Source organism: Camelus dromedarius, chromosome 2, assembly GCF_036321535.1.
Source record: "Camelus dromedarius isolate mCamDro1 chromosome 2, mCamDro1.pat, whole genome shotgun sequence".
Taxonomy (NCBI): Eukaryota; Metazoa; Chordata; class Mammalia; order Artiodactyla; family Camelidae; genus Camelus; species Camelus dromedarius.
In genome coordinates, this window is record NC_087437.1 from 71,426,699 (window position 1) to 71,452,059 (window position 25,361).

General features: G+C 33.9%; 1 protein-coding gene across 2 annotated transcripts in view; it reads right to left on the reverse strand.

Annotated features, from left to right (window-relative positions):
* The window catches only part of ATP6V1A (ATPase H+ transporting V1 subunit A), a 53,003-nt gene that overhangs the window by 20,404 nt on the left and 7,238 nt on the right, over positions 1-25,361 (reverse strand). The window contains exons 2-5 of one of the 2 annotated variants that reach the window (XM_064495180.1): positions 18,307-18,352; positions 5,716-5,810; positions 2,735-2,863; positions 256-470 (exon numbers count right to left, since the gene is read on the reverse strand). In XM_064495180.1, coding sequence (XP_064351250.1) covers positions 256-470; positions 2,735-2,863; positions 5,716-5,800 — 429 coding nt within the window. In that variant the 5' untranslated portion in view covers positions 5,801-5,810; positions 18,307-18,352. The remainder of the gene's footprint in view (positions 1-255; positions 471-2,734; positions 2,864-5,715; positions 5,811-18,306; positions 18,353-25,361) is intronic. The other variant, XM_010985041.3, reaches the window with a different exon arrangement.

Below are 25,361 nucleotides of genomic sequence, written 5' to 3' on the forward strand. Positions count from 1 at the left end.
AATGTTCAAATCAATGTCAAGCTGTTTAACATTCAATAAACATCAAGTAGATTCACAGTTGCTATTATTTAAATCATTTGCCTCACTTATCAATAAAATATATTAGTTCTATAATCCTTCTAGTAGATCTAAAGAAAAGTGTAAACTATGTTTCTGTGCTTTATTTTTATTTTGACTAAGAGTACAAAATAGTTCACGAAACACTCATTTCACATTCTTTCAACAACTTTAGAATTCTTGGTTACAAGAACATACCCGTAGGTTTTTGCAAGGTGTGAAATCCCATTTGACATCTCTGCTCAGAGCAGACACGTTTACTCCTCTGGGAATGTAAATACTTTGAGTCTGACTGCTGATATCTGACAAAGGTCTCTGAATACCATCAAAAATGGCTCCCATGATGCCAGGACCAAGCTCTACCGAGAGGGGTTTACCAGTACGGAGTACAGGATCTCCAACAGACACACCAGCTGGAAACAGTAGTTGAGGAAAACTCACTATGAAAGTTAAGAGATTCTCTAAAAAGGAAATACCACAGTTTAACAAGAAATGATAATTAAGGAGCTAAACCAGATATTCTCAAACTTTCAGTCCACAGCATCTTAAGTGTTTCAGTAACCTTTTCATAGTGACCCACAACAAAAGATATATTTAAAACTTCCAGATATTAAATAGTTATGTCCAAATATCTTAATAAATATATACATCCTCATAACTAAGTAGGACTTTGAAAGAAAAATATACATAAATTGAAAGAAAAAGAGAATATTTTAACTTCATTTTTAAATAACCTCAATTCTTACAAATAGGGTTTATATGCCTGCTGGGTATTCTACAATCTTCAAACCTTAGAATCAGATTGAATGCCTATTCCACAATCATTTTCATATACTTGATTTTTAGCTTAGCAATTGCCAAAAACTCAGCTTCACAAAGATATGACATCACTGACAAGAACATAGTGCAGTCAAATAATAAAACTGTTTATTATCTCAAGCTACTAGTTTATGTGGTATCTGACAAGATGTCTAATATTCCTGTGTTAACCGCAAAAACTTAAAATATCCTGGAGCATCACATGAGTTTACTACAGCTGTCCAGAGTGCCTTGGTACATAATTTGGGAACCACAGGGCTAAAAATAGTAGCAAAGGCCTCTCCATAATACATTGCTTCAACTACACTGGTGAGGAAGATCAGTTCTCTAAAAAGGATATTAGTATCTGGACAAAGACCTAAACTCTTTAGACTGAGAAAGGACCAAAAAACTTAAGACTTAACGATCATTAAGAGACTAATAAATGATGGCATACTCATATGCTGGAATTTCATGTAGCTGTAAAAAGGAATAGGCACTTTTATGAACTGCTCTAGAAAGATCTCCAAAATATATTTTCATTTCCAATATTTGATTATGAAATATTTCAAACCTACAGAAAAGTTGAATTTTTCAGTGATCTACATACATTTTACTATATTTATCATATGTCTATCTATCTTTCACAATATATGTATTTTTAAGTGAAAAACACAAGGTGCAAAACAGTGGATATAATATGCTATCTTTTGGGAAAAAAAGAAAGAAAAAGAAAAATATATATTTATATTGGTTCATATAACAAACTAGAAGAATACACAATAAGCAAAATTGGCTTCATACATGCATCTCTGTTTTGAAAATGGGCCAGATACAGGATGACAAAGGTGGAGTGGGTTGTCACTACACATATGTTCATCTGTTTATCTTAAATCTTCAAACCATGTAAAAGATTAAAGATAAATCTAACAGAAAAAATCCTTTTGATTAGTGATGATTTCATAGCTATAAAGACTTAATTTTATTAAAATTTTCAGATTATTTTGCTTAGAATTAGCACTCCAGTACTAACACAGAGAGAACAGGTACCTTAAGCATATATTTTAATATGGCAAAAAAGTTATACCAAATAAATCTTGATAGATAGTCAAAGACATAATGCTCATCTTCTAAGTAAAATACATAAATCAACCTAAGTAAGAATCAATCTAAGTAAAACACATAAATGAGAAGGAAAAAAAGTCATTCCTCCCCATAAAGTTTAATCTTTTATCTTTATTTTTCATAGAAAATTGAAAATACTATATTTAAAAGTCAAAATTATGGTACCCAAATAGTAAATATTTCCTAGTGCTGAAGCTATACTGTAACATATCACCCAGAACAAAGAGAGTTGTGATTTATTTATGGATTTACTTTTTTTTATTATATTCCTTGTACATAAAACTTCAAAGATTAATAAATATGAGCTGTTTATTAACTTCATTTTTTTATGGAACTATATAGTTGACATACAATATTATATTAGTTTCAAGTGTACAACACAGTGATTTGACATAATACTGGCTTTACTATTTTAAGTAGAAATCATGATTGGAGATTTTTAACTGTACAAATGGATGTTGTTACTCTGTTGATGATATCTTCTACAATATGTGTCCCTCTGTAGAAAAATTCTAATTGGTTCTCCCTAAAGTTTGTGAGCTACTAAAATATTAAGAACAATGAAAGTTCAGAAGATAACACTAACTTCTTAAAATAAGAGCACTAATTCCTAGTACCTTTCTTCAATAAAATCCTATATAAATCAGGTTTCTTTCAACACCAACATTTCACATTTCTGATAGCACTGATGCTGCCATAAATCTTCAAATTTTGATTTGTAGAAAATGGCCAGAAATTGAACCAAAAAGGATACAGGTTTCTTCATATACCTGGATAGTTGCCATGTCGCCCTCCAATCGGATAATCTCTCCAACCAACTCACTGTGGCCCACTCTTACCAGTTCATACATGGCAGCACCTGCCATGTCACAGGCTGTAACCACTGTAAGGAACAAGTGAGTATTTTGATGACTTAAGACTGAACAGTTTCAGATAATTAAAACATCCAATCAATCCAATAATATACTTCCCTCATATATTCATAGGAAAAATAAAATGCCTACTATGGAACATACAGTTTCACAAAAAGATACATTAAAAAAAACTAAAGTATAGTTGATTTACAATATTGTGTCACTTTCAGGTGTATAACAAAGTGATTCAGGTATATATATATATAGACATATATGTATACCTATATATAGACAGATACATATGTGTAGATATATATACATATATACACATATTTTCCAATTATTTTCCATTATAGATTATTTAAGATATTGAATATAATTCTCTGTGCTATATAAAGGAAATCCTTGTTGCTTATCAATTTTATGTACAGTAGTCTGTATCTGTTAATCCCATACTTCTAATTTGTCCCTCCTCCCCACCCTCTCCCCTTTGATAACCATTAAGCTTGTTTTCTATGTCTGTCAGTCTGTTTCTGCTTTGTATATAGATTTATTTGTATTATTTTTTAGATTCCACATGTAAGTGATATCATATAATATTTGTTTTTCCTCTGCCTGACTTACTAACAATAATATTTTCTAGGTCCATCCATGTTGCTGCAAATGGCAATATTTCATTCTTTTTTATGGCTGAGTAATATTCCATTACATCTATATATCTATATCTGTATCTGTATTTTCTTAAGCCAATTGTCTTTTTGATGGGCACCTGGGTTGTTTCCATGTCTTGTCTATTCTAAATAGTGATGCTATGAACACTGGGAATGCATGTATCTTTTCAAATTAGAGTTTTCATCTTTTCCAGATATATACCCAGGATGAGATTGCTAGATCATATGGTACCTCTACTTTTAGTTTTTTAAGGAAGCTCTATACTGTTTTCCAAAGTGGTTACACCAATTTACTTTCCCACCAACAGTGTACAAGGGTTCCCTTTTCTCCACACCCTCTCTAGCATTTATTATTTGCAGGCTTTTTGATGATATGGCCATTCTGACTACTGTAAGGGGATACCTTATTGTGGTTTTGATTTGCATTTCTCTAATTAGTGATGTTGAGTATCTTTTCATGCCTTTTTTGGCCATTTGTATGTTTTCTTTGGTAAAATGTCTATGTAGGTCTTCTGCCCATTTTCTGATTGTGTTGTTTGATTTTTAGATATTGAGTTATATGAGTTGTTTGTATATTTTGGATATTAACCCCTTGCCAGTCATATCTCATCCCTTACATTGTCTTTTTGTTTTGTTGATCAAAAAGGTACATTTTTAGCATATGATACAGTAGGGCTAAAAAGAATAAATTTGTTAGGCTAAAGATTATTTATAAATTATAAATAAATTTTATAAAATTTATAAAATACACATGAAAACTATTTTTGTTTTGAAGTTCTATAAGGCAAACTCTACCTAGTATCAGTGAGGCAAGTTTTGATCAACCTGGCTCACTATACTACATGGAATGATGGTTTTTGGAACAATTTTTAAAAAAGCTTTAAAACTAAAATTAGAACAAGAGCTTTAGCTAGTAGCATGGTAGAATGCCACACAGTTATCAGCAAAAATTATTTTTCTGGTAGGGAGTGAAGGTTGCACATTTTCAGATATGTGTAAGAATAAATCTATTTTAATATTTAGCTTTCTGATACAATTAATTAGAACTATGAGTTAGGTGATATTCAAGTGGAAACTATTAAAGTATTAATATTTAACTTATATTAGAACATAAACTAACATAAACTTTTGTTAGAAAATGTATTAATTTTATAAATACTTAAATCTCTGTACCTACCATATTAAGAATAATTAAAATGCACAGAAATGCCAGAGATAACTGAAATTTAAAACCATATTTCATAAACAAAAAGGATTGCATTTCTCTCTTATCTCATTAAGTACTTAAGAATCATAAACAGGTTCCAGGAGTTTACTGTAAGTTTCAGAAAACTAAACTCTTTTGATGGTATTCTTTTGCCTTTTTCCTGAAAGTTCTTACGTGTAGTTTAAGCTTCAAGCTCAAACACCAAGTTCTAAGCGGTAAAAGCTTTTTAGGGAAAAATAAAAACACACGGTGACTGAAGGTCTTCATTTGCATTAACACCAAGAAAGGGTCATCACCCACTGTGATTAGAACAACAACCAAAAAAGACTATAACATGGGGTTTATAAAAAGACATAAGGAAAAATGAATTTCCATGGCACTAAAGATTATAAATCAATGAGCAGATTTTATCTATGGAAACTGTGAATCATAATTTGCTGTGGAAGTGTGGGATAACAAAATGAATACTAGAAAGAGATTTATTATTTAAAATGCAATACCCCAAGTATAGGCAGAACAAACTGTTTTCCATTCTCATTACCGAGTCTTTTCCGACAGATAGCTAGTTATGTGATATATGAAGTAACCCTTCAGAAGGATTTATATATGCAAAGACCCAAGGTTGATATTTCTGAGAAATGCTCTAAAAGCAATTATCAAAATTCAAACTGCATTAACAGATATTTAATCCATAAACTTTATAGCTTTTTAAGCTCAGATTTAACAAAAGAAATTAAGAAGTATAACATCAATTATACACTTACATAATTAACAGGATATCGCAAGTTAGTACCTCAATAATTATCAAATTTAGATAATAAATGTTACAGGAGCTGTTATGATGAAGGCATTACTTCAGTCTTATAGCAGCTATGAAATCTTTTAAGAACAGGTAGAATTTATGTAGAGGAACAGAAACTTCTGAATTTCTGCCTAAAACACCTGAAAAGACATTAATTGATGTTAGGAATTTTTACTATTGAGATTATTATATATTACTTACCAGGTCCAGAAACCCCATGGACATAACCAAACGTGCTTTCTTTATCTTCATCACGTATTTTGGGTAGCTTGGAGAAATCCATCATGTTAATTTAACTATGGTAAAAAAGGAAAAAAAAGTATAATTACAAACCTTAAAGCAAAAGAACCAATATAGGTAGTAAACTGCTGTATTCTTGAGTAATTACCATTTATTCAAAGTAAAAGATAATATAAAATTCGTAAGATTTGGTTAAAAGTACCTCATTCCTGGATGGTCTACAGTTATTAAAATTCAGGATTATATATCCCTATGCAAGATATTCCATACAAAATACCAAGGAGTGTAACAAACAATGTGAAGTCTTTCCAATGGCTTATCTAGCCCTACAACATCCTGCCCTCCCATTATCTCCCTGACTCTTCCTCTTAATCATGCTGCATAAACACGGAAGTCTTTGCTATTTCTCAAAACACACACACATTCTGCCTCAGGGTCTCTGTACATCTTGTTCCTCCTGCCTACAGTACTCTGCTCTCAGATACCAGCATCTGTAACCATCTTCAGGTCTTCACTCGGAAGTCCCCTCCTCTGAGAGGCTTCTCTGACTATTTGCCCAACTACTTAAAATTGCAGCATGACTCCCTCCTCTTTCACTACTTTATTTTTTACCATCTAAAACATTATATCTTACATTAAAAATTTTAAATGAATAATCTATCTTTAAATTTTTTCTGGTTCATTCCCCCCCCCCCTTTTTTCCTTTTTTCAGCACAATACAGAACAGTTTAAGAAATTCAACGTCTTTATTGTATAGATGTGTAATCTGAAAAACCTAAAGACTTCTATTTAGGTCCAAATGGAAAACTGGTTACAGATCCCAAAGTAGAAAGTTGCTTTGTGACTGCTGGTCTAACATATAATTATTAACAATTTAATAATGGAGATAAAATATATATATTTTATATATATATACAAAAAGCTAAATAATGTCTCCAAACAAACATAAAGGGTCACAGATCAATGTGATAAAGTACCAAATAATAGACTTATTTACTAAATTTCAAGGAGTAGACTGTTTAGGGAAGACATCTTGAAGGTCAGGTAAAATTAGCCTAAACTAAGAAAAGACAGAGAGCAAAGGCATTCCAGGTGGGGAAATAACAAGAACAGAAGAATGGAAATAAAATTCCATTCAGGAACAGTTAACAGTTAGTGAGAAATAAGGATGCAAAGGCAGAGAGACTAATTTGTTGGTCTTAAATTGAATGCCTGGTGCACTTTATCCTACAAACAATAGGAAATAACCAAAGATTGAGGAAGAACTGTTAGGAGAAGAATGATGTTTAATTCATATATTATATCAGAGTAGGGGAGGGAATGCAGGCATTGTGAGAAGTTGAAAAGCTCTGGAAATAGTTATTGGTTGAGTGTCACAGCACTACCAGACCATTGCTGAAAACCACCAACCCCTCCCTTGAACAGGAACTAACATAACATCTTTAAATCACCGGTTCTGGACACAAAGAAAGGAAGCCATAGAAAGAGAAAAACAAAACCAGACAGAACCAAATGAAACGAAGACAGAGATGAATCTAACCTCCGACAGACTCTGAGTCTCATTCTACACTGATTTTACTACATCAGTGTCCTAGTGACACACCTACTGGCAGCCAAGATGGAAAGTCACCGACCAAAAAAGGACAGAAAAGGGGTAGCACCCCATTTCCAGGAAAACCCTGCCTCTTTCCTAGAAAACTAATGCATATGCCTCCCCATCATTAGTCTCACTTCTACGCCCACTGTCCTTCCTCTCTAAAAGCGAATCCCTCTAGCTATTAAGGGGAGAAGTTGATTTGTAAACTAAGTTCCCGCTTCTCAATTCTCTGGCCATTGACTAAAAGCTTGCCCTGCTTCAATCTCAGCTTCCCTTTCACTCTTGGCTGCACGAACAATTCCCTACAGAGGCAGGCAGAGGGCCTAGGCTAGGCTAGAGCCCAAACAGGGGTCCTTACTTAATTCGGTAACAAATGGAATTCACTTTATTAAGTGTTTATTGAGTCCCCACCAAGGAAAAGGCACTGGGTTAAACTTAGGGAATAAGGATTGTGAGTAAAAGGAGCTTCCACTGGCTTTAAACAACTGTACTATAAGGCAAAATGACTTAAGTGTTCAAAATGACAACACTTTGGGAGCAGAGTTAAAACTGATTCGGATGTGGGTAAAGTGTAAACCAATGGGGATGAGAGGGGGGAACAGGTGAGGGGAAAGTAAGTTTCAAAGCTGAGTTGAGCCCAGATAGAAAGAATACAGAAAGAAGAAAACCAAGTGCTGAGCCTTGGGGATTAATTCAGGAAGGGCTGAGTACCGTTTTTCAGTCTTTCTGGAGCCCCTGAAGGAAGCTCCATGGAACACAATTTGTAATCCATTAACTAAGGTATCAACGAATTAACAATAAAGTCATTAACAGTGGAATTCTCGTTTAATACACTTAGTGTGGTCAGAAGGGCCTGTCTGATGGACAGGACTGAGGGAAGAATCTAGTGATTAAAGAAACAAGCCAAGAGTAAAAACAGTTAAAGAGAAAAACCACATGGAGATATGGGAGAACTTCCAAGTGAGAATATGATCAAAGAGGCAAGTATCAATAACTTAAAGACGGTATCGATGATAAGACAGAGACTTAGCACCATGTTGGTAATTTATTGATAAAGATGAAGTTAGTGAGCATTATGACGTCAGAAAAAATAAACCTGATACTGCCACCACAATGTCAAAAAAAAGGAGGCAAAGATTTTGGTTCCATTAGGAAGATAAAATTGGAAGAAGAGCATTTGAGGGAGGAAGTAAATAAAGAAAAGCGGAAATTGGCTTACTAGGATTTTCCAGGCTCCTAAAGATGCGTGGAAGGGACTGTTGAGTAAGCAGGAATGAGACTGCGAAAGATTCGAATATAAAAAGATGAAACAAGTTTTTCTAGAAACTACTTAGATAATAAGGAAAAAACCAAAGTCTAAAGATGAAAACATTTGGTAAAAGAGTTGGGCAAAGTCATTAAAGAAGTGGTCAACAAGCAAATGAGGTCAAATTTCAATCTTCAGAAAATCAAAGATTTTCAAAGTCAGAAGAGAACTTGATAACCATACAGTCTAACTTCTTTCCCAAATTTGTAGGGCATTTCGTACAAAGCATGCATGATACACAGTCATCTGCCTGTTTAAGTGGAAATAGCATGAAATACTGAGTCAGCAGACTTAGGAAATATCCTGATTCTACCAGTGACATGTTGCAGGAGATGGTGGATAAATTGAACTTTCTTAATATCTTCATTTGAAAATACCACCTATCCCAGAATTATGACTAAATCACAATTTGTCAAAAATGTTCCATGTAAAATGCTTACAAAAATTCCATCAGTAATACCTACAATTTAAACAGGGCTTCAATTCTATTTTTAGAAATCTGCTCTAATCTACTTCCCCATAACTTCTACCCTCTGGCCTTATTTCTTCCAACTACTGTGGCCACACAGAGTATGTTCCCTTTCCATGGAAATTCTTTAGTGGTCTTCAGCTGTCCCTCAAAGGACAATCTTCTTTAAGATCCTTCTCCCCTGAGGCTATCCTATTCTGGAAGTATTTCATGATGTCAATATTCCTTTTAAAACAGAGCAAACAAAATTAAAAACTGTATTCTAAACGTTATTTAAGTACTGAAGAGTACCTCTTCATCTGTTCTTGCTGCTTCTTTACACTGAAAAACAGACCAAGGCTTTGAGTCAGACAAATTGAGTATGAATTTATAAGTTGTGTCCTTGAGCAAATCAAATTCTTTCAATCTTTCGAGCCTCATTTCATCTGTAAAATCTATTAGGGTTGATGTGAAACACCTAACAGTAAGCCTGACAGAAAAGTAATACTCATGGCTATTAACTTTATTCTGTTAGTACAAGCTAATACTGCCTAATTTCTAAAAAGTGCTTAATATATTTATTTTCTTGTTACTTGAACCAAATCTAGTCACTTGGTTAGTTTTTTTTTTTTCTTAGCTAGTATGTATATTTTACTGTAACTTTATTTTCTAAAACTAAGTAGATTTTATTTTAAGCATTGATGATGTGCCAGGTGCTATATTATAGCCTAAGAATATGATGGAGTAAGTAGACACATCTCTCCTTCAAGGAGCTTCTGGTCTGGTAGATAAAAAGGCAAAAGTAGTTACAAAGTGACAAACATGCTCTCATAGGAACAGTGCAAGCTGATTTAGAAGGGCACAAAGCAGAGGCATCTAACCTAGACTCAAGTCAGGACAAGCATGATTAGAGGAGGCTAAGTTGAAATTTGAAAGATGAACAAGGAGGCATTAGAATATACAGTAGATCTTCCTTACAGATGCTTCAAATCTCCTAGGGTTCATGAAGGTGTCCTAGAGAGTTCATGAGGTAATAATGGTATCTATTCTGATTTTTTAAAATAGGTATTTACACATTTTCTCTTTAAAACAACAGTGAGAAGCTCCAAATGTTACGAGCAATAATTAGTGGAAATCAAATGAATTTGTCCATGAGTCAGATACCTTGTAGACTTATCATTCAGCTGAATAATCCTAGCCATCATAGGAAACTGATGATTCTATAGTTTTTAACTTTAGTTTTAGGCATATATTGGTTAATTTACTCCAAAGACAGCAGGTATCTGGAACAGTGACATCATACCAGGAAGAGAATCGACAGCCTAACTCATAATTCTATAAATTTACTTAGTATCTGAGTATCTATCTGCTTTTCACCAGATCCATAAATTTGCATTCATCTGATTAATAGTCTTACATAGCAAATCAAGATTATTCTACTTTTTTAAAAGTCAATGTTTACAACAGTCAAGATATGAAAGTAACCTAAGTGCCCATCAGTACATGTGTGTGTATACATATATGTAAAATATATATACACACACAATGGGGTATTGTAAAAAAGAATGAAATTTTGTCACCTGTGACGACATGGATGGACTCAGAGGGTATTATGCTTAGTGAAATATACCAGACAGAAGAAGACAAATACTCGATGATTTCACTTATATGTGGAATTTAAAAAACAAATCAACATTCCAAAGAGAACAAACAGGTGGTTGCCAGAGGGGAGAGAGAAGTGGGAGGAGGAAAGAAATGCGAGATTAAGAGGCACAGACTTTCAGTTGCAAAATAAATGAGTCACAGGCATGAAATGTACAGTGTGGGGAATATAGTCAATAAGCAGAAAACTAGAAGGAAAAAAAAAGGTCAATGTTAAGAGGAGAAAAATATGATGGTTACGAGTAATTTTACTTTTTGTATCCCACTGTGTTTTATGCAGAGAAGTGTTTGCAAATACATCCTAAAACGAGCTCTTAAAAGATCTTTCAGGAAAAAATAAGAAAATTATGAAAATACCAGTTTTTAAAGTATAAAATGCAGGAACTCCAAGCACTTTTGTCCACTTTAAATGTTTTAACATGTTAAATTTTAATCTTGGCTCCAGCAACTCAGACTTTTACACTTGCTGTGCCTGTCTAGAATGTTTTCTCCTCACTCCCATGAAATAGCCCCCTCTTCCCACTGTCGTCCTCAATTCTCTTACCCTGCTTTTCTTCATAGCACCTGAAGGAATATAATTTTTCTTTTTAATTTATTTGTTTTTTGTCTGTACACTCTCCAGAATGCCAAGTTTCATGAGGGTAAATAAAACAGTGCCTGGGCCAGGAATAAGCACTTAGGGAACAGTTGCAGAGTAACTCCATACCCCCTAATACCACCTCCACTTCATAAATGGGGAAACTAAAGACTAGAGATGCAAGTAACTTTGCCCAAGATCACAAAACCAGCAAATAAAGGTGGGATTATGAACTGAGGCAGTCTGATTCCAAAGCCGATGCTCTTTAAGCACTTGCCTTCTGTGACTTCTAAATTAACTACACTGATTTCTATTGTATGCATCCAAACAATCCTTCATGGTACAGAGGACAACCATCTCTGGCTTAAGACATGTCTTATCAGATACAGAGCTGCAACACCCAGATTCCTCTTCAAGGAAGGACGGGGAGGGTTGTCAGTAGATAGCCAACAGGTGTCAGCCCTTCAGGGTCGGCCTCAGATGCAGAGAGGTGCCTTGTCCACATTCACACTCTTCACAGAGCATAAAAGACTGGTATAAAAACTCCACCATGTCAGCCCAATGTGGGACACTCTTACAAGCAATAAATACTCACTCCACATATCCCTACCCAATTGGCTGAGGCTTTATCAGGCTTGCATTGCATTCCAACTTCTTCCCCTGCCCAACTTTGCTTCTGTCCCTTCCTTTCACATGTGTTGATCCCTAAGAAACATCCTACATACCAGACTCCCTCTTGACACCTGATTCCAGAGAAACCAGAATACTTAAATAATGAACAAACTAAACTATTCCTAGTCTTTTGAGGAATCTCCATTCTCCACAGTGGCTGCACCAAGCTGCATTCCCACCAGCAGTGTAGGAGGGTTCCCCTTTCTCCACAGCCTCTCCAGTGTTTGTCATTTGTGGACTTTTGAATGACGGCCATTCTGACTGGTGTGAAGTGATATGCCATATGACCCAGTAATCCTGCTCCTGGGCATATATCCAGAAGGAACCCTAATTCAAAAGGACACCTGCACCCCAATGTTTATAGCAGCACTATTTACAATAGCCAAGACATGAAAACAGCCTAAATGTCCATCAACAGATGACTGGATAAAGAAGATGTGGTATATTTATACAATGGAATACTACTCAGCCATAAAAACTGACAACATAACACCATTTGCAGCAACATGGATGTCTCTGGAGAATGTCATTCTAAGTGAAGTAAGCCAGAAAGAGAAAGAAAAATACCATATGAGATCGCTCATATGTGGAATCTAAAAAAAAAAAAAAAAAAAAAAAAAAAAAAGAACATAAATACAAAACAGAAATAGACTTAGACATAGAATACAAACTTACAAACTTGTGATTGCCAAGGGGGCGGAGGGTGGGAAAGGACAGACCAGGATTTCAAAATCTGTAGATACTGACAGGTGTATGCAGAATAGATAAACAAGATTATATGGTATAGCACAGGAAAATATATACAAGATCTTGTGGTAGTTCACAGCGAAAAAAATGTGACAATGAATATATGTATGTTTAAGTATAACTGAAAAATTGTGCTCTACACTGGAAATTGACACAAGATTGTAAAATGACTATAACTCAGTAAAAAAATGTTTAAAAAATAAAATAAAAAAATAAAAATAAATAATTAAATAACGAACAAACTGATTACTCCTTATGTAACTGAAACTTAGACTCACATTTGAAGTACTACAATTTTTGTCCTGTCTTCTTAATTATTTTGAAATTAGTTACATCAGGTTAACTCAGGTAACGAGTATAGAACTCAGGTCCCCGTACAAAGAAAGCCTTCATTTCTACAAAGAACTTGCTCCTCCTCCTTCAACATAAACCCTACATAGAGCCCAACACCAGTAGTTACAGGAAAAGAAGCCTCAAGTACTATTTTCTGACAGAGTTGGAAAATGTGTTTTCTTAGGTCCAAAAGTTTCAGGTTCCAACTTTTTAACATTTAAACATTTTGAGAAACTTCCAAGGATTGCTCCAAGGTAACAGGCTCTCTGAACATTACAATTTGCAGTTCCCACAGCACTGAAATAAGGGTTCCTATTGCACTTCTAAAGCTTTTTCACCAAAGCACCCCAACTGCAGAAAAACAAGTAAACATGAAAATGAATACCTTCCCACCACCTTCCAGAATCTTGACAGACAGTAAGATGTTATAGCAGTTTTAGCTGGGATTTTGTATGTTCTTATAAATTCTCTTAATCCAAACAAGTTTTGCACTCTACTTCATCATATACAATATCTGTTTTATAAGAAAAATGTGAAAGTGCTTCTTCCTCACAATAAAATAAAAATGATAAATTAGATAGATATATTATACTGACTTAGCAACTGAATAGGGCAAAGCATATAGCAGTTTGATAGGCATGGCCACACAACATACTAATTTATATCCATTAATCACCCTTCATTGTTATCTATGAAAACAGTGAAATAAAAATGCCCCACTAAAACCTTGTGCTTCACCATTAAATGCTTATGCTTCTATATGAAAAGGCACAGGCTTTTAAAAATGTTAAGACAATAACCTCCTAAAATGTTTTAACTTGCAATAAGCAAATTATATTTTAAGTTGGATTACATTGAAAGTTAATCTAATGCCAAATCTCCATACAATCCAAACTACCATGATATGATTTAATGCTACATGAAATTTTATATGTTACTTAATAATTCCTTTCTAATACAATATGCAGCTATTATTGTTACTCTCAATCTAAAAAATAAAAGCATGATACCTACTTTAAAAATAGTTGCTTTCAGGGGGAGGGTATAGCTCAGTGGTAGAGTGCTTGCTTAGCATGCACGAGATCCTGGGTTCAATCCCCAATAGCTCTATTAAAATAATAATAATAATAATAACAAAAATAAATTAACCTAATTATCTCCCCTACCCCCAAAAAATAGTTTCTTCATGAAAACATGTAGTATATATAGCTGCACTCAGAGAAATCAACTTAATGATTGTATTTTTTAAAATTTACCTTTAGCTGTTGGACTCCTATTTTGAGGATAAAAAGTAAATGCAATTTACAGCCAAGATTCTAATAGTCACACACTGAAACCCCTTATCCTCATATTTGTGAAAGATTGAGGAAAAAAAAAATACCCTGCTATAGAAGGGGAAAAATCCAGATAGCACAGGCAACCATCTGATCTAATGAGTCATCAGTCTCTCCCACACACTGCAGAACACTGCAGTGGCAAATCCCAACAGCAGAGGCTCGCTTTTGTTCCTTCCATTTTACAAGGTCTCCTCCAAACTGCTACTGGTTAATGCACTATACCTAGTAATTTCACTATTCCAGGAATGTTTTTACTACCAGTGTTGGATGATAGAGCTGCTAGAGTCAAGAGTGACGTGTCATATAAAAGCTAAATACCAAGATTCCAAGACAATATTTACACACAAAATTCTTCATTGACACAGGGGCACTTCTTTGACAATGAAGTATTGTTTTAACGTAACACTTGAAAAAAATACATTCTATCCAATTGATTGAAGACTGTCTTTGGAAATAACAGATTTTTTTTTTAAGATGAAGAATCTAGTTGGTCAAAAGCAAATACTTGTTTTCACACATAATTTACCTATGGAAATGCATCATGATCTGTTTAATATTTTTATGCTTGTTATAAATTATAACAAAAGTTATAGAATAGGCAGAATTCCAGGTAATAACATTACCTTATATTTATATAGTACTAAATCATTTTGTGAAGCACTTTCCTATTCATTTTATTTACTCTACCTACCTAGCAACACCGTTAGAGAGGCTTATGTGGCAGATTACTGATTAGCGTAACTAGTTCCCAATTTTTATCTTGCTAGCAAAACCCTAAATTGGTTCAAATTTTGGTAAGCTTTCAAGGTAATTCCAGTTCCCTTGCCAATGAATGGTTTGGAAATGAGCATGTCATGATATTCTGACCAATAAACAGTAAGGTAAAGTCTGTTGGGGAGCCTCTGGGAACGATTTATTTGCTTTTTCAAAAGATACAGGCCATGAGAAATACCTTTTCCATCGTGACTGGGTCATCTGCATGGGACATGCAGCCACCGTGAGATCCTAAAGAAAGCAAATCTAAGCCGATAGGCCACCTTGCTAAGGATGGCAAAACTGAAAGACAGAAAGCATCTGGGTTCTTGTTGCCTTTACGAGTCCACTGAATTAGCCAACATAACAAAAAAGGAAAGGGTTTCAAGAATAAATATTTTTATATACTATATATATTTCATACTGCTATTTTTTTAAATGGATAGACCAAAAGGTTAAGAATACAGGCAAACATAAGGCCATTACTTAAATAGTTCACAAAAATTACTGAGATGGACTACAAGGAAATGTGCAGACAAAAGGGGGAATCAGCGTAGGGAAGTACAGAAAAATCACAGGTGGCAAACTGGACTAACAGAATCAGGAAAAATCTATTCCTAAAAGAATAAAAATTTTTGAGGGCACATACACCTCTTCATTTATCAAAATAAAGGCATTTCTGTAAAAGAAATAGTAAAGATAAAAGTTAGAGTGGACAGTTAAGTGGGGGCTAGAATTCAAATCATATCAGCCACATATGCTTATGGCTTGTTGACAAGCTTAGCCATAAACAGTTTTGATAGCATTCCTAGAAGCAAACAATCACAGATTCCTTCCACTTCAAATTTTTATAAATAAAACTGAGCTATACTGAGTGTGACTCCAAAATTTTAACCAGAATAACAAAATACTGTGTTTAGTGTATAAGTTCTATGGTATGAGTTTACAGGCTCGAAGCCTATGACCAATGGTAGAACTGTCATATGAACAGACTCAAGTATCCCTGCCTTCAAGGAGTATATGTATTGTTTTCTTACTCCCTTCCCTCCATGTAGGATAGAGCCTTGCACAGCAGTAACTCAATAAAATGTTCTGAAATTAGGAATAAATAATATCAACTACTGCTTGTTAAGCATATATCACATTCCAAGCATTATATTAAAAAACAAACACATCTCATTTAACCCTTAAAAACAGTCCTATGAGGCAAGTGTTTGATTGGGAAACAGGTTTTGAGACTTAAGCAATCCATTCAAGATTAGAGCTTTGGCACAAAGAAGCCCAAATTTAGTCTGATTTTAACATATAAACTTTTACGAATGTATGTATATGTTCGTAATAGATGCATGACTGGGACATTATGCTGTACACCAGAAACTGACACATTGTAACTGACTGTACTTCAATTAAAAAAATTAGCTTTTAATAACAAATAATTCAGAAGACTTTATTTTAGCCAGTAGCTTTAACCTTCATTACCTTAAAAAAAAAAAAGATGCCTCTTTTCTATTATTAACTGACTACATTACAGTGACAAATGATAATATGCAGGCAAAAGGGAAGAGATGAAAAAAGATGACGTAACAGATCATCGACAAACTAAAGCGGAAGTAGAGAAACAACTATGAATTGACTGTTCCTAAAATATCTATCTCCTAAAAAACCAAGATTTTTCAATAACAACACATAACGCTGTATTTTATTAATGCCTACATTTATAACACAAACATAAATAACTGATTATAATAGTAAAAACATATATAAATTTAATTGCAAAGTTAATGGGCAAATTTGGGACTAATATGAATATTAATGAAAACAGATTCAACACAATTTTGCTATAGGGAATAGCAGTGGAAAATTTCTATTTAATATACTATCATAAATTTGGAATAATGAAGTTATCTAAAACAGTATCTCAGTGAGAAATTCTTATTTTTCTTATTTCTTAGATAAAACTTACAGAAGAGTTAAAAGTTATAGTGACGCTAACATTAATACCCATAAGACTTTTGTGTGAACTTTTAGAATATTTCTTGATTGCAGGTTACAAAGAAAAAATGAGTCACTGATTTTATATCTTAACTTACCAAGAATGTAGGTAGTCAAATGATACAAACAATAAAGAAAATAAGCATTTGTTATATACTTTTCCTTAGGATTTATTTTCAGAAGCAGTATTTTTAATTTTTACATTTTGCTAGTATACTTTCATTCACTTTAACTCACCGACTAGGTGAAGCCAAGGTAAGGCAACCAACTAAGGATCCATAAGGGTACTCTTACGCTGCTGTCTCACAGGAGCAACCCCTACACACACTCTCCTACCTAGAAATAATACCATATTTCATCTAATCTAAGATACTATCAGTAATATCATATTCTTCTATTTGATGTACTATGAAGAAAAGAGCCAACAAACTAAACTAAAGCATCACCCTAAATAGGTTCACCACCAACTCAGGAATTCATGAAATCTTTGCAATAAAAATATGACGTAAAGCATAAACTGAGGACGAAAGAGGAAAAGAATCCTGATTAATATAGGTGAAAAAACACTTCACAATGCGGATTTTAAGTTATAACTGCAGTCAAAAGTGCACAGATGTTTTCAATTTAGAGGGCAAGACATTTGCCTTTCAACATGTTTGCCTAGTATTCTATGATTAATAACCAGGATTTATTTAACTGAATTGGCTGTAGGGAGAGAAAGACTTAATTACAGATGGAGGTTTTCAATAGTATGGTTTGCTAAGGAATTAACTTCTAGTTTCCCCTGGAATGCACTCATAGCCTTCAATATTGCACCTCTCTAGCACTTGCCACTGCTGTAATTAAAAATCTGTGAACAGAATTTTTCAATGTCTGTCTCTACTGTAAGTGTGAGGAAAACAGGGACCATGTTTGCTTTGTTCAATGAGCACCACAATTAGATAGTAAAGCGCCTTGACACACAGCAGGCTATTATTAAATATCGCTTAGTGACAGTACTGGTAAAGGTGTGTGGGAAACAGGCATTCACATTCACTGAGTGATAATTGATACAACCCCTCTGAAGGGCACTAAATACACATTTCGGTCTAATGCCCAATGGCCAAGATTTTAAAAATCAGTATTTACCTGAGGTCAAAGCTGAAGCCAAATATTACCACCACAGAATGACCTTCTGATATAAAAGAAGAAAAATATTTGTTAAAAGTTATAAATGTTACAGTTTTAGTGGTTGTTTCGTTTGACATTATGAGTGCTAGTGCACCAAATAATTCTACAAAGAATGGATAAAATCTTATTCCTATTATTCCACCTGTTACTATTATTTTAAATTTTACAAACAAATATTAGCACAAAAAGGCTATACAACCGCACACATAAATGGAAAACTGATTCCTGATATAAGTGAAAAGGCAATTTAGTGGAGAAAATACAGTTGGTGGTAGATCAAGTTGATATATAAATGCGAAAAGGGTACTTCAATCCATACCTTGCACCATATACAAAATAAATAGGCATGGATGGCAGACCAAAATGTAAAACCTAAAACTATAAAACTTTCTTGTGAGCCAAGACATGGAAACAGCCTAAATGTCCATCAACAGACGACTGGATAAAGAAGATGTGGTATATTTATACAATGGAATACTACTCAGCCATAAAAACCGACAACATAATGCCATTTGCAGCAACATGGATGCTCCTAGAGAATGTCATTTTAAGTGAAGTAAGCCAGAAAGAGAAAGAAAAATACCATATGAGATCGCTCATATGTGGAATCTAAAAACAAACAAACAAAGCATAAATACAAAACAGAAATAGACTCACAGACATAGAATACAAACTTGTGGTTGCCAAGGGGGCAGGGGGTGGGAAGGGATAGACTGGGATTTCAAAATTGTAGAATAGATAAACAAGATTATACTGTATAGCACAGGGAAATATATACAAGATCTTATGGAAGCTCACAGAGAAAAAAAAATGTGACAATGAATATATATATGTTCATGTACAACTGAAAAATTGTGCTCTACACTGGAATTTGACACAACATTGTAAAATGATTATAAATCAATAAAGAAATGTTAAAAAAAAACTTTCTTGTGACCTTGGATTAAGTAGATTTATTGGATACAACACTAGAAAGCACAATCCATAAGAGAACAAATTGGAAAATTATACTTCATAAAAATTACTTCTGCTCTTTAAAATAGAACAGAAAGACAAGTAACAGACTGGGAGAAAATATTTGCAAAGCACACGTCTGATAAATGACTTAGGTCTAGAATATAAAACGGACTCCCAAAACTCAATAAGAAAACAACATAATTAAAATGATGGGCGGGCAGGTGGCATAGCTCAGTGGTAGAACACATGCTTATTTAGCATTCATGAGATTATGGGTTCAACCTTTAGTACCTCCATCAAAAGAAATCAAAATCAAAACAAACAAACAAATAAGAAAAAAATAAAAATAAAATGATGGGCGAATGATCTGAACATATACTTCACCAAAGAAGATATATTACGGATGGCAAAAAAATACATGAAAAATAAATAAGTACATGCTTAACACCATTAGGAAAACGCAAATGAAAACCACAATTAAATGCCACTCCACACCTAGTAGAATGGCTAAAATTTTAAAATACTGACCATAGGAAGTGTTGGTAAGGATGCAGAACTAGAACTCTCATATACTGCTGCTAGGAATGTAAAATACACAACCACTGTGGAAAACAATGTGGCAGTTTCTTACAAAGTTAAACATGCACCTACCATACGATCCAGTCATTCTACTCCTCAGTATTTACCCACGAGAAATGAAAGCTTATATCCCAAGACTTTTAAGACTGTTCAAAGCAGTTTTATTCATAATAGCCAAAAAGTAGAAACACAATGCAAATATCCATCAATAAGTGAAGGGATAAACAAATTGTGGTATTTTTGGTTTACAGTGAATACACATTGCTGAGTGCAGAAATAAAAAAGAAATGCATCACTGAAACATGTAAAAGGCAGACCACTCCAAAAAAGAGTTCCATTTATACAAAATTCTAAAAAATGCAAACTAACCTATAGTGATAGAAAACAAATCAGTGGTTCCTTGGGGACGGGTAGTGGGGCGGTATAGAAGGTAGGGATGAGGCATGAGGAAACTTCTTTTGGGGGTGGATGGATACGTTCACTATACTGACAGTTTCACAAGTATCTACACATACATCAAAACATCAAACAGCACACCTGAAATATATGTGATTACGTCAATTATGCCTCCATAAAACTTCTTTTAAAAAAGGACAAAGTATTGACAATATGAATCCTATAAAGGCATAATGCTTACACCGAACACATCGCATTTTCTTTTTACTTGTCAACTAATAGTTATAAAAGATTATATGGCTTATGAGACTAATGGAGAATCTTAACCCTAGTAGCACTGTAAGGGGAACCATTGAAAACAACCAAACCGGTTTTTGCCTGTTTGTTTAGAATGAACTTATGTGGCTCCTGACAAGGCTGTGTGGGCACCTTCTTGTCCGGTCAAGTTCAGCAAATCCTGGGAATTTCCACAGTCCCTTATTAGTTCAGGAGTATACTAGTCAGATATGCCTGTAAAGTACTTACTCATCTATGTTTCAGAACAGGGCTTAATGGCAGTATCTTGGGTGAGGATTTAGGAAAATCTTAACCCTATCTTGAGTGAACTTTTGAGCCATGAGGCAAAGAAGGGTCTGTCGCCCAAGACTCAAGCTAAGTAATATTTTGGATATCAAAGTTGCTATGGTTCAGTGATTCATTTGGAAGGTGAAGGTAGAGAAATAGTTATTGTCTGTTGTTTCATACCACTCTTATCTGAGGCAGAAATAACTCATGATAAAGAATTAACAGTCCGTTTGTCTTTTCCTATTCATAGGGACCTCCCCCACTCTCCTTATCCAACAGTATCTTTGCATGAGGATGCGATCATATTTAAAATACACACATACACACCACTGAACAATAGCAGGTACTATAAATCTGCATTCAAGCACTGTAGGTGTACCAAGTTGGGACTTGAGCATTCTGCATTTTAAGTGTTTGCTTTGGATCACATTGAAGACTTTGGTATCAATTAGCCTGTTCTTTGGATTAATAAGAGATATTTTTCCCTTTCTTGAAACAGTGAAAAAATAGAGAAAACTGAACAGAAGTATGTTATATTCAAAATAATTTGTGCATGTTGTAGCTCTAGTAAAGCCCCTCACTGCCTAATTCTGCATTACCTAAGACTAGGACTCATGGAGTGACAACCCATTTTTCACATGAAAAGATAGTTATTCCTACATTTGACTAGCTATCAAATTCTCAATGTTCATATTAGTTGGCAATCTGATTCCTTATTTACTATTTGAAAGTTCTAACATAATTGTTTTGGTACATTAAAATCAGCGATTTCCACAATTATTAACAATTGTAGCATTTCACTCCTCCAATAATTTACATTCAAACTTCAATTGATAAGAATTTCAATGCATGAATCACATAAAGAGTACTTTGAGTTATATCTAGACTGCTTACCGTTATTTGAAAGTAACAAAAAGTCATGACATTTGTCAAACTTATTCTTATACTGACCTGTTTCAATGATTAGATATGATGGTAAACTATGATATTACATGATAGCAGATAACACATAATCTAGGGATGAAAGAAATGTTATAGGCATTCAGCTATTCAGCTTACCAAAGACTTAAGATAAATGGCAGATTTTTGCTAAATACTGAGGACAAATCTGACCTTCAGGGTATCACTAAATTGGAGAATAATTTGGCACCAAAATTCAAAATGTACAAAATCCTTTGGATCCAGCTGTTTCATTTCTAGAAATTTACTTTATGTATACAACATGTCCTATTAACAAAATATCTATTACAGCACTGTTTCTTATAGTAAAAGATTGGAATGTCCATTAACTTACATACTTCACAGTTAAATGGAGACTACATAGTTAAATAACTCGTGGCAGTATGAGAGAATATATGTATATATACACACACACATTCAGAGGTATTAAGATAGTTATCTGTGGAAAGAGACTCTGTGGGTTCAAATCCAAAGTCCTGTTACTCATGAACTGTGTGTAACTGTTGGGCATTTAAACATGCCATGCCTAAATTGTCTCATTTGTTAAATAAGGATAAAAAAAACCTATCTCATAAAGTTATTGTGATCCTTCTATGAATTAATTTAAATAAAGTATTAAGAAAAGTGTCTGAAACAGTAGTAAACTCTCAATAAATGTTACATATGATGATGATGGTATATTAGTACTATTGAATATTAGACTATTATTAAAAAAGAATAAGGTATCTTTAACCATATCAATGTGGAAAAATCTCCAAGGTAACACTGTTAAGCGAAAAATGTAAGGTCTAGAATGACATGAAGAAATGCTACTTTTGTGAACAAATATATGGGGAAAAAAGAGTAAGGATGGAGAGAGGGAAAAAACATACACATGAATGAATACATAATTTTTACTATGTTTGTACAGGTATTATCCATTCAACTTAATTAGAAATTAAAAAAAAAAAAACCCAGTTAAAAAAATGGGCAGAAGTGAATCTTTCCAAAGAGAAAATGCAGATGGCCAATAGGCACATGAAAAGATGCTCATTGTCACTAATCATCAGGGAAATACAAATCAAAACCACAGTCAGGGGGGAAAGGTATAGCTCAGTGGTAGAATGCATATTTAGCATGCTGGAGGTCCTGGGTTCAATTTCAAGCACCTCCATTAGATAAATATACAAACAAACCTAATTAGCTCCCACCCCACCCCACCCAAAAAAACCACAGTGATATGTCACCTCACACCTGTCAGAAAGGCTATCAGTAAAAAGTCTGCAAGTAATAAATGCTGGAGAGGATGTGGAGAAAAGGGTACCTTGTACAGTTAGTGGAAATATAAACTGATACAGCCAGTGTGGAAAACAGTATGGAGGTTTCTCAAAAAAAAAAAAAAAAAAGAACTACTATATACTCAGCAATTCCACTCCTGGGTATATAGCTGGAAAAAAAAACCCCACTAATCTGAAAGATACATGCACCCCAATGTTCATAGCAGCATTATTTACAATGGCCAAGGTATGGAAGCAATCTAGGTGTCCATCAACAGATGAATGGATAAAGAAGATGTGATACACACACACACACACACACACACACACAAAATGGAATACTACAAAGCCATAAAAGGAATGAAATTTTGCCATATGCAGCAATATGGATGGACTTGGAGGGCATTAAGCTAAGTGACATAAGTCGGACAGAGAAAGACAAATACTATAATAAATCACTTATATGCAGAATCTAAAAAAAAAACAAACTAGTGAATAAAACAAAACAGATGCAGACTCACAGATATAGAGAATAAACTAGCGGTTGTCAGTGGAGAAGAGAAAAGGGGGAGGGGCAACATAGGGGTAGGAGAAAAACAAAGGTTATTATAGGATTATATGAAATCATGTGTGTGAAGCTTGAAAATTGTAAAGCAAAAAAAAAAAAAAAAAAAAAAGAAAATACTGAGTGATTCAATGAGTGCTAAAACAATTAAGCCAAGTGATAAATTATATAATTAACTGAGCAAAGAACATAGTAACTAAATATTTATATAGTTTTTATTATGTACCAGTTATTCCTCTAATCACTTATTCATTTAATACTGACAACACTTAATGAAATAAATATACTCTTAATATCCTTATTTTAAAGGTGAGAAAAACGTAATACAGAAAGATAAAAGGAACTTCCCCGAAGTCACACTGCTAGGAAGTAGCAGAGCCAGGATTTGAGCCAGACAGTCTGACTCCAGTGCCTACACCCCTAACCTCTGTGCTTGCTATGTTGCTTCTCTAAAATTACTTTTTATTTACATATACTCAAACTTTTTTCAAAAAGAATTTGTACATTCCTCAAAAAATTAAAAATAGAACTACCATATGATCCAGTAATTCCACTCTTGTGTATTTATTTGAAGAAAACAAAATCACTAATTAGAAAAGATACATGAACCCCACTGTGTTTACTGCAGTATTATTTACAATTGCTAACATAAGGAAGCACCCTAAGTGTCTACCAATAGATGAATGAATAAAGATAATGTGGTGTAGGCATAAAATGGAGTATTACTCAAGACATAAAAAAGAACGAAATCTTGCCATTTGCAACAACGTGGATGACCCAGAGGGTATTAGTGAAATAAGTTAGACAGAGAAAGACAAATACTATATGATTTCACATATAGGTAGAATCTAAAAAACAAAACAAATGATCAAACATCACCAAACAGAAACAGAGTCATAAATAGAGAGGACAAACAGGTGGTTGCCAGAGTGAAGGGGACTGGGGGAGGAAAGAAATAGGTGGGAGAGATTAAGAGGTACAAACTTCTAGTTGCAGAAGAAATCAGTCATAGGTATAAAATGTACAGTGTGGGGAATATAGTCAATAAGTATGTAGTATCTTTGCAGGGTGACATAACTAGACTTGTGATTATTTTGAAATGTACAGAAATATTGAATCAGTATGTTGTGTAGCAGGAACTAAATTAGTATTTGTTGTAGGTCAATTATACTTCAAAAACAAATAAATTCATATAAAAAGAGATTAGATTTGTGCTTACCAGAGGTAGGAGAGCAGGGGGAGGGGTAACTGGATGAAGGTGGTCAAAACATAGAAACTTCCAGTTATAATATAAATAAGTACTAGGGATATAATGTATAACATGATAAATATAATTAACACTGCTGAATATTATACATGCATGTTGTTAAGAGAGTAAATCCTAAGAGTTCTCATCACAATGAAACAAACGTTTTTTTAAAATTTTGTTAATTTGTACCAAATGAGACAATGGATGTCGCTAAATTTATTGTGGTACTCATTCTATAATGTATGTATGTCAAATCATTATGCCCTACACCTTAAACTTATACAATGCTGTATGTCAATTATATCTCAAAAAAACTGGAAGAAAAAAATTTGTACAGTTTATAATAAAGAACATATTCATATAATTAAGTTAATAAAATTGGTAAGGAAAAGGGGAAAACAAAAAAATCAACATAAGAAAACAAATACAGATGCTTTAAACATCCAACAAATGTCACTCTACAGCACCTGCCATTTTCTATTTTGGC